Source organism: Grus americana, chromosome 28 (genome assembly GCF_028858705.1).
Source record: "Grus americana isolate bGruAme1 chromosome 28, bGruAme1.mat, whole genome shotgun sequence".
Classification (NCBI taxonomy): Eukaryota; Metazoa; Chordata; class Aves; order Gruiformes; family Gruidae; genus Grus; species Grus americana.
The window spans coordinates 4,815,468-4,825,628 of record NC_072879.1 but is presented as its reverse complement, the minus strand read 5'-3'; the positions used below and the strand labels follow the sequence as shown (position 1 = coordinate 4,825,628).

General features: G+C 55.6%; 1 protein-coding gene and 1 non-coding gene across 2 annotated transcripts; both read left to right on the top strand.

Moving 5' to 3' along the window:
* Positions 1 to 1,068: 1,068 nt before the first annotated feature.
* EEF2 (eukaryotic translation elongation factor 2) lies at positions 1,069 to 10,053 on the top strand. Its single transcript, XM_054805184.1, has 15 exons — positions 1,069 to 1,208; positions 2,018 to 2,232; positions 2,903 to 3,084; positions 3,171 to 3,382; positions 4,203 to 4,381; positions 4,761 to 4,866; positions 5,174 to 5,287; positions 5,478 to 5,616; positions 5,734 to 5,929; positions 6,126 to 6,384; positions 6,701 to 6,808; positions 6,912 to 7,265; positions 8,167 to 8,349; positions 8,433 to 8,565; positions 9,438 to 10,053. The coding sequence occupies exons 1-15, from the start codon at positions 1,206 to 1,208 to the stop codon at positions 9,629 to 9,631; spliced, it is 2,577 nt and encodes an 858-aa protein (XP_054661159.1). The 5' UTR covers positions 1,069 to 1,205; the 3' UTR covers positions 9,632 to 10,053.
* Positions 4,924 to 4,993, top strand: LOC129197481 (small nucleolar RNA SNORD37). Its single transcript, XR_008574329.1, has one exon. It is a non-coding gene; the product is annotated as a small nucleolar RNA SNORD37 (small nucleolar RNA).
* Positions 10,054 to 10,161: the final 108 nt, after the last annotated feature.

The following is a 10,161-nucleotide window of genomic DNA, read 5'->3' as shown; positions in this document are numbered from 1 at the left end:
ACCGGGTAGAGCTTCAGCTTCCCAACTCGTTGGGACAAAACGAGGGGAGTTTGGCCCTTCCTGCCTGCGCTGGGTTGGAAGGAATCCTCCCCAAACTGTCGGCGGGGTCTTCCCAGGCGCTGCCCAGCTGTTCCGCATCCCTCGGTGGGATGGTTCCGGACTCCACACGAGGAATCACGCCACAGCCCCAGGAGGAGCGAGGCCGCTGGGCTCCCCAGAGGGACCTCGATGGCCCCGGGGAGCCCCGGTACCACGCCCGGCAGCACGGCCCGGTGTTGCAGGGTGATGTCGCGGCCCTGGTGCAGCACCGTGGGACCCCCGGGACGTGGTGTGGGGTGCCGAGGGCACGGTCACGGCACGTACGGGGGCTCGGTGTCCCTGTGGCTGCCCGGGGGCGGGGGGGGGGGGGGGGGGGGGTAGCCCAGCCGGGTTCCCCCCGGCCCCGCGCTCCTCCCCGCCCATAGGGGGCGCTGCTGCCCCCTGCCCTCCCCGCCCACCCCCCCCACGCCGGCCGGCGCATGCGCAGTGCGGGAACCCTGCGGGGCCGGAGCGGGCGGGGGGCCCGACCGGCGGTGGCGGGAGGAGCCGGGCGGGGCTCAACCTCCGCCGGTGCCGGTGCCTGGGCTGACACCGGGCTCTGCCCTACCGCCTCCTCCCGGGAACCGAGACCCCGGGTTCGCCTGCCGCTCTGGTGGCGCCGGCGGCCCTCACCGTTCCAACAGCGGCGACAGTGCCGCTGCCCGCCCCGGGGGTCACCACCCGCGGTAGCCGTACCGGCTCCGGTGCCTCGGGTTGTGTTTCCACCCGAACTACCGGCAGCGCGTGGGGAGAGCTTTCCCCTTCTTCCCCCCCCCCCCCCCCCCCCCCGCGGTCCGGGCAGAGTCACGGCAGAGCGGGGCGGGACCCGCCGGTCCCAGCTCCCCCGCACGCCCCGGTGAGCGGCCACGTGGTCCCGCCCCGGCGGAACAGCCCTCCTCAACCATAGAGCTTGCCGGCTGCTGCGGGCCAGAGAGGCGCGGCAGCGCATGCGCCTTGGGTGCCGGGTGCGCAGGTTCCGCCCCCCGGCCGGCGCCGTCGTATAAGAAGGGGGCGGTTGACGTCAGCGTTCTCTTCCGCCCGCTCTGCGCTCGCCAGCGAGACAGGGCTGTCGCCGCCGCCATTGCTGTAACCCCCCCGCCCCGGAGAATCCGCCGCCATCCGCCACCATGGTGAGGCCCTGCGTCCTGCCACCGCCCCGAGGGGCCGAGCGGGCACCGCGCTCGCTCCGGCGGTGGGGATGGCCGTCCCGGGATGGCCCAAGGGCCTGCGGTGGCGGCAGCGGCCTGTCGTGCCGGGCTGGGCCGCTGCTGAGGGGAGAGGGGTGGGGCTGGACGGCGTCCCGGGGCGGGGGGGAGGGGACTGTCCCCGGGGAGACCCGGGGCCCTTCCCTGGCGGCTGGGGCTCGGTGTCCCTGGGGGCCTGTGCTAGCCCCCGTAGGGCCCTCCTCTCCCGGTGCCGGGGCTGCCGTGGCGGTGGGGCCCGGTAGTGCTATGCCTGCCCTGTGAGGAGGGGGAGCGGCGGCGGTGATGTGGCACCGGGACGGTGTTGACGCCAGGGACGGGCCTTTGCGATGGCTGGCGACTGCCTTATGTAACGCTGCGGCCCGGGCAGGGGGCAGTCATACCGGGCTGTCACCCGCCCTCTGCGGAGCAGCGACCGAACGAGTGGTCGGTTTTAGCGGGGGTTTGCCTCAAGAAAACGTTGACGTTGCCGCAGTTTGTAGGACATGAGCCAGCGAAGGAACGCGCTGGGTGCTTGCGCTGCAGGCCCGGGCCCCTCTGCTTGTAATGCTGGTGTCTGCAGTGCCCTTGCTCTTCTCCCTGTGGGTTGTCTTGTAAAACGCAGGCTGCACAGGCAGAATGGATGTCACTGTGGCTGTGGCAGGTATTTCTGATGTTGGTTGGGTTTCCTAGAATTGTCAAAGCCGTTTCTATATACCCTGCGTTTTTCTCTTCCCCCCCTTCTTTCATTCTTCAAGGTGAACTTCACAGTAGACCAGATACGGGCCATCATGGACAAAAAGGCCAACATCAGAAACATGTCTGTGATCGCCCATGTTGATCACGGCAAATCAACGTTGACTGATTCTCTGGTATGCAAAGCTGGTATCATCGCCTCTGCCCGTGCGGGGGAGACCCGTTTCACCGACACAAGGAAAGATGAGCAGGAACGGTGCATTACCATCAAATCAACGTGAGTTCCCTCCCTTTAGGTGCCTCAGTGCTCCACCTGCATGGTGTGAACTCGAGGGGGGGCTTTGAGTCCCCAACTGGTTTAATCGTGAGATGAAAGAAGACGGCGTCAGGCTTTCTCTAGTCTAGTTCAGAAGCTCATCTCTTGCTCATAAGGATTGCTTAAATGAAAGAGCAAGTGTTGATTGGCTTCTGGTGAATCATAGAGCATTACCTCGGTGGCCGCTGGGAAATAGATGTAACTCGGAAGCTTCAGCCTTCCATTTTAGCGCTGGGACTGTTGGATGTGGCTGATGTCTGCTGGAGTCCCGTGGGCACAGTGTGGAGACTGTCTTGGGAGCATCGCTGACAATGTACCTGGCGTCTGAAAGGGGATCAAAAAGGGCCTGGCAGAAAAAACGTAAATCCTTGATTGAAAGAAATTGAGCCCTCTTTGGGCTATTCAGATTGCACGGAGTCAGAAGAGGTTATGATTTCAGAAGTGGTTACGATCTCAGAAAAGCGTAGGAAGGGCAGATTTTAGCCTGCGCTCCTGGTTATCTCCCCACTGGCCTCCCAGGAATACGCTTCAGGACAGGCAGAGCTGATGTGTGGGATAAAAGGCTGTTTCTAAGCATTGGGGGAGGGGTAATGCGTAGATGATAATGTTAATGGTTTTTCTTCTATTTCAGAGCTATTTCTCTATTTTATGAGCTCTCTGAAAACGATTTGGCCTTCATCAAGCAGAGCAAGGATGGTTCTGGTTTCTTGATCAACCTGATTGACTCTCCTGGGCACGTGGATTTCTCTTCAGAGGTCACCGCTGCCCTTCGTGTCACTGATGGTGCCCTGGTTGTTGTAGATTGTGTCTCTGGTAAGGTTTTCTGCAGCCATGTGCCACTGGAGCCTGTATTGGGCGAGTTTGAAGATGAGTATAACTAATTCCCCTGTGTTTGGCAGGCGTGTGCGTGCAGACAGAGACTGTGCTGCGTCAGGCCATTGCCGAGAGGATTAAGCCTGTCCTGATGATGAACAAGATGGACCGAGCGCTGCTGGAGCTGCAGCTGGAGCCAGAAGAGCTGTACCAGACCTTCCAGCGCATCGTGGAAAACGTGAACGTCATTATCTCCACGTATGGAGAAGGAGAAAGCGGCCCCATGGGAAATATTATGGTAAGTGGGAGGCTGTGTTTGAAACTGGTGAGGGGGAGCAGTTGTGGCCCTTTGCTGTCTTGAGTGGAGAAGTGAGAGTAGAACAAGGAAGACGCCTGTACTACCTGGGCTTGCCCTGGTTTGGAGCTCTTGCTAGCTTTCCTTCCAAATCTTGTGTTAGCTCAAAGCTTGAGCAAATAAAGATTATAAATACAGGAAAGTATTTTCTCTCTTTACCAAGGGTGCCCTTGTTTTGTAGGACACCTCCTTGCCCACATCACATCTGTGATGTCAGGTGATGCGAGATCCTAGGCTCCTACGCAGCATCCCTCCCCCGGCTGTCTTCTGAAATGGAAGGCCAGTAGGTGTTTGCCAGTCCCTGCGCTCCGAGCACTGCTCCCCGCTGGGTTCCTGGGTAGCGAGCAGGGCTGTCGGCTCTGAGAAAAAGCTTGCGCTTTGTTCCCATTGAGCACTCTCCTGCATGCTGCAGGTTTTCATGTATTGCTGATCCTCCCTGAGGACAGGAATCTTACCTGCGCACGAATCTAAGCAGCTGCTGAGCTGTCTTGAGTATGTAGCTGGTTGAAGTGAAGGAAAAACAATCTAGTTTTGCGGTACAAAGATAAAATTGTGGGTGGGGGTCAGGCTGTCCTTGGACCTTGGAGATGGCTGCTGTCACAGAACTGCTCGAGAGTACCATAGTCCTGAAGCTCCATCTTAAAACTCTTTTTGTACTTGAGTGTCATCTGGGATGGAGCGTGCTGACTGCTGTAACGCTCCGTGGTTGCAAGAGCTGTGGCTATTCCTTTGTAACCCAACTGTCCTCTCTGTTCCCTTTCAGATCGATCCAGTGCTTGGTACCGTCGGCTTTGGTTCTGGCCTGCATGGCTGGGCTTTCACTCTGAAACAGTTTGCTGAAATGTATGTTGCAAAGTTCGCTGCCAAGGGTGACGCCCAGCTGAATCCATCTGAGCGTGCCAAGAAAGTAGAAGACATGATGAAGAAGCTGTGGGGAGACAGGTGAGGAATTGCGGCTGTTGATTTTAATTCTGGATCAGCTCTGTGTGGCTGCAACCTGACGCTGCAGAAGATCGATAAGGAGGGAGGATGCGGTCATGCCTGCTTACAGCCCTGTTTCAGTGGCTTGGTGCATGTGCTAGCACAAGAACTGAAATCTTTGCAGAGTAGGAAACGCATGGGTAAATGGGGAGAGGATGGGGAGTTGGCAAGGTGGGTTAAAGGCATTTTGACTAGCTCTGAAAGCCTGGGAGTGATGGGGGAAGGTATGAAGATGGTTCTTACTCAGCAGCTCTTTCCTTTGGCCTGAGGAAGCAGAACAAACCACCTTTCCGTAGCTGAACTGAGCATTGATTCTTGTCTGACTTGATTCTTTCGCCAGATATTTTGATCCTGCTACTGGCAAGTTCAGCAAGTCTGCTACCAGCCCTGATGGAAAGAAACTGCCCAGGACCTTCTGCCAGCTCATCCTTGACCCCATCTTCAAGGCAAGTCCGTTAGCGTTCAGTCCTTGCTGGTGCCTTGTTTACTTTGGCTGGGTGACAGCGCGTGATGATGGAAAATTTCTTCACTTTGACCTGACTTGTCTGATTGAAGAAATTTAAATATCTGACAAAGTCGTTACTCTGTGCGGGCAGGGACGCAGGTAGATATTGTGCAGGCGAGGATGTGGCTTAGCCTCCAAATGGATTCAGCTGGGTGATGAGCGAAAACAGAGATTCTCTTTAGAGACGCTTGTGCTGCTGCTTCAAACTGGGTCACCGGCAACCTTCGTAACTGCTGCTGCTGTTCCAGGTTTTCGATGCAATCATGAACTTCAAGAAAGAGGAGGCGGCTAAACTGATAGAGAAACTGGACATTAAGCTTGACAGCGAAGATAAGGACAAGGAGGGCAAACCCCTGCTGAAGGTGAGATTGGTCTGCATCGTCTGTGGGGAGGAGATGAGTCGTCGTGCTGCTCCAACTACGGCAGCTTACTAAGCAGCTACAAACCCTGTTTGGGTAGGAAGGTGCTGTTGGCAGCTTGGAGGTTGGGGAGGAAGAGGAGGCTTAACTGCCAGGTTGTGAATAATGTGACACTCCTCTGATCTCTGCTCAGGCCGTGATGAGGCGGTGGCTGCCTGCTGGAGATGCCCTGCTGCAGATGATCACCATTCACCTGCCTTCTCCTGTCACAGCCCAGAAGTACCGCTGTGAGTTGCTCTACGAGGGACCCCCTGATGATGAGGCTGCCATAGGTACGATGAGCTTTGCCACTGAGCGTGTCTTCATGTAAATGCTCCAAAATATCCGTAGCCGTATACCAAATGTGAGAAACGGTACTGAATTAAGTTGATCTCTCCCTCTCCTCCCAGGTATCAAGAACTGTGACCCCAAAGGCCCCCTGATGATGTACATCTCTAAAATGGTGCCAACCTCTGACAAGGGACGTTTCTACGCTTTTGGACGTGTCTTCTCTGGTCTTGTCTCGACTGGCTTGAAAGTCAGAATCATGGGGCCAAACTACACACCTGGCAAGAAGGAGGACCTGTACCTGAAGCCAATTCAAAGGTCAGTCCTGGCTGGGTGGAGTGTGCGTGGAGCCATAGCTCAGGTTTGTGGTTCTAGAACTGTCTTGGGCCTCTTTTCTCTGAGGCCAGGCAAGATGCTTGGCCGTCGACTTAAAGTCTGCTGCCGCAACTCCAGGATGCTGCCTGGTTGGACCTCCTCTTTCAAACTTGAGTGAAACAACTTTCTGTTTTGCCAGGACCATTCTTATGATGGGCCGCTACGTTGAACCCATCGAGGACGTGCCTTGTGGAAACATTGTTGGTCTGGTTGGTGTCGACCAGTTCCTTGTGAAGACTGGAACCATCACCACCTTTGAGCACGCTCACAACATGAGAGTCATGAAGTTCAGCGTCAGCCCTGTCGTGCGCGTGGCTGTGGAAGCCAAGAACCCAGCCGACCTGCCCAAGCTGGTGGAGGGACTGAAGCGTCTTGCCAAGTCTGACCCTATGGTGCAGGTGAATATCCGAAATGGTTTTTGGGACAGGAGAATTCCTGGTTCTGCTGGCACAGGAGGCTTCTGCCTTTAATTGTGATCATGCTGGGGGTGCCTGCAGAAAAGTCTTGAGTATTGGTCCCACCAGAGTGGGCAGGAATGCTGCGTTTCACCTTGGGGCTGGTGCTGAGTCATCCCCAGATGAGTGGAAAGAGCATCTAAAAGTAGCTTGTTGAGTCAAAGACAAAAATTGGAGGCAGTCACTGGTATTTAATGTGCGAGAGCTTTTGTTGCATTGCAGTCAGAAGCCTCACCAGCTGTATAAATGGTCTTTTCAGTGCATCATTGAGGAGTCTGGCGAGCACATCATCGCTGGTGCAGGGGAGCTGCACTTGGAGATCTGCCTGAAGGACCTGGAGGAGGACCATGCCTGCATTCCTATCAAGGTAGAGGGCTGCAGTGGCAGAGCTCCTCCTGAGCTCCGATGGGGTATCTGGTGAGCTGCGGTGTGGTTGATGGCTCACTGCTCTTTGCTCTTCGTCACTGCAGAAATCAGATCCTGTTGTGTCCTACCGTGAGACGGTCAGCGAGGAATCCAACGTGATGTGCCTTTCCAAGTCCCCCAACAAACACAACAGGCTGTACATGAAGGCCCGGCCCTTCCCGGATGGCTTGGCCGAAGACATCGACAAGGGTGAGGTCTCTGCTCGTCAGGAGCTGAAGCAACGAGCTCGTTACCTGGCTGAGAAGTACGAGTGGGATGTCACTGAAGCCAGGAAAATCTGGTGCTTCGGTCCTGATGGCACTGGCCCCAACATCCTGACTGACATCACCAAGGGAGTGCAGTACCTGAACGAGATCAAGGACAGCGTGGTGGCCGGCTTCCAGTGGGCGACGAAGGAGGTAAGGGCAGCCCGGCTCTGGTCACGGCGGGGCTGGGATCGCTCCGGGACAGGCAGTCTGCAGCGTCATAAACAGTTACTGCGTGTCCTTTCAAAGGAATTGTGGAAAAACTGCCACATAGAGTGCAAGGTATTTGTAATTCAAAAGTATCTTTTAGGATAAATGAAATCTGGTGACAGCTGGAATGATGATGTCATATCGGTTTAGACACACAAAACACACAACCTTGAGACAAAAAGCTTCCTCCCAGGACTGCAGAGAAAATCATCGTGGCAGCATGTACTTAAAATTTTAAAAAGCTGTTCAGAGAGCAAAATGTCACAGCAGGGACAGAAACTATTAAGGCGAATAACACAAAAGAAAATGAAAGGTGCTCTGAGAGCCTCGGCAAAGATCTGCCCTTGTTTACCAATTTATTTTTTTTTTTTAAGAATAGAGAGGAGATGGCTCCAAAATAATAAGGTAGACTGGGAACAGGAGAGGGTTTTTCCCTGTTTAAAAAAAGGTAAAGTTAGTCTCAGTCTGAAGAAGATGATACCATGTCACCAACGTTTTTTGTCCCAGTAATATGAAAAACTACTTTTCCTGGCCAAATACTTGGGTTTGTGGCATCATAAACGTGTGTCAGCACTTCCGATGTCAGCCTTGGAGCTATTGTGTGGAGATACTGGTAAATGGTGTCAGTGCCTGAAGCCTTCTTGGAGGAGCTGGTCTGAGCTCCTAGGCAAGGAGGTGACGTGCTGAATGGCTCCTTGCTGTGCCGAGCAGGTTCTTGTGCTTCCTGCTCTAGAACCTGCTTCCAAGGAGCACCCACAAGCTGAGGAACCAGAGCCTTCTGGTAGGGAACACCCGCTGTCCCCCTGACACGGTGTTGCTTGACCCCCTGCCCTGCTTTTTCTAGGGGGTCCTGTGTGAGGAGAACATGCGTGCCGTGCGTTTTGATGTGCACGATGTCACCCTGCACGCCGATGCCATCCACCGCGGAGGTGGGCAGATCATTCCCACTGCCAGGAGATGCTTGTACGCCTGCGTGCTCACCGCTCAGCCCAGGCTCATGGAGCCCATCTACCTTGTGGAAATCCAGGTGAGGAACCTCTACTTGGCCCAGAAGATCCTGGGCAAAAATGCAAGCAGGTGGTTCGTGGTCCTCACACCTCTCTCTTGCAGTGCCCGGAGCAGGTGGTCGGTGGCATCTATGGTGTGCTGAACAGGAAGCGTGGCCACGTGTTTGAGGAGACCCAGGTTGCTGGCACCCCCATGTTCGTGGTCAAGGCCTACCTGCCCGTCAATGAGTCCTTTGGTGAGTGTGCTGGTCCTGGCACTCCCCTGGGCCTGCAGCAGCTCCCGGGAGCTCGATCCCAACCGGGGAAGGAGATCCTTTGTGTCCCGCTTTCTGATGGCCACCATTGTAAAATTGTGGAGTCATTTCGGTTGGATAAGACCCCTAAGATCACTGAATCCAACTGTTAACGCTGTCAGGGCCACCACTAAACCATGTCCATAACCACCATGTCTGCACATCTGTTAGATCCCTCCAGGGATGGTGACCCCACCACTTCCCTGGGCAGCCTGTCCCACTTTCTGACAACCCTTTTGGTGAAGAACCTGTTCCCAATACCCAACCTGAGGCTGTTTCCTCTCATCCCATCACTTGTTACGTGGGAGAAGAGACCGATGTCACAGAACAGTTTGGGTTGGCAGGACCTTCCCAGGTCACCTAGTCCAACCACGAGCAGCGACATCTCCAACTGGAGCAGGGTGCTCAGAGCCCCGTCCAACCCGACCCTGAACGTTTCCAGAGATGGGGCATCTCCCACCTCTCTGGGCAACCCGTGCCAGTGCCTCACCACCCTCAGGGTAAATCATTTCTCCTTTAGATCTAGTCCGAATCTCCCCTCTTTTAGTTGAAACCCGTTTCCCCCTTGTCCTGTTGCTACAGGCCCTACTGCAGTCAGTCTCCATCTTTCTTCTGAGCCCCCTTTAAGCAAGAGCAGCTGCAGCGGGGTCTTGCGGAGCCCTCTCCCACCCCTTCCCCTGGCAGAGCACCGTGCTCACCATCTCTGGGGGGGCTCTGGGGCGCAGCTTTGGGTTCCTCTGGTCCAGCCGTGCTGGTGGTGACCCGTCCGTTTCTCCTTCCCCCTCATGGCTGTGGTTTTTTTTTCTCCCTCACAGGTTTCACAGCGGATCTGAGGTCCAACACGGGGGGCCAGGCGTTCCCCCAGTGCGTCTTCGACCACTGGCAGATCCTGCCCGGGGATCCCTTCGACAGCGCCAGCCGCCCCTGCCAGGTGGTGGCCGAGACCCGCAAACGCAAAGGGCTGAAGGAAGGCATCCCCGCCCTCGACAACTTCCTCGACAAACTCTAATTAAACTCGTCGGACTCTTGGGGGAGGGGGGGGGGGGAATTAATTAATTAGCGTTAATGCCCGTGTGAAGGGGTAGATGCCCGTGACCACCATCTCTTTGCATTGTTAATTAATCGGTTTCATAGCAATTTGAGACTTTAAATGAGGAGGAAAAAAAAAAAAGCTTTATAGGTTTCTGTGTTGCACATGATTCATTGCCATTGTAACTAAAACATTTCCACTAGATTTGCCCAAATCTGTATTTATTTGACTCAAAGCAAGGGGGGGGGGGGATGTGCTCTGTCATGGGGTAAATGGATGCAAAAATGAGGAAAAGGGGGTGGGGTGGGGGTGGGAAATGCCCGTCTGCAGTGTGACTGTCCTTCGTGACCATCGCCGCCTGTGTTAGTGCCACTGGAATTAATAAAATTGGATAATGGTGATCCGTGGTGATTTCGGGGTGATTTTCCAGCCGGAAATAGGGCGCCCCCTTGCGGGCGGGAGGACTTTTGGGGTGCCGTGGGTGGGAGGGGCGAGAGGAGCTGCGCCCA

Bases quoted from the DNA above. Each gene is read 5' to 3' on its own strand.
- EEF2 (XM_054805184.1), top strand. The intron at 3,085-3,170 runs GTAAGGTTTTCT...TGTGTTTGGCAG, and splicing joins TGTTGTAGATTGTGTCTCTG to GCGTGTGCGTGCAGACAGAG. The intron at 8,350-8,432 runs GTGAGGAACCTC...TCTCTCTTGCAG, and splicing joins TCTACCTTGTGGAAATCCAG to TGCCCGGAGCAGGTGGTCGG.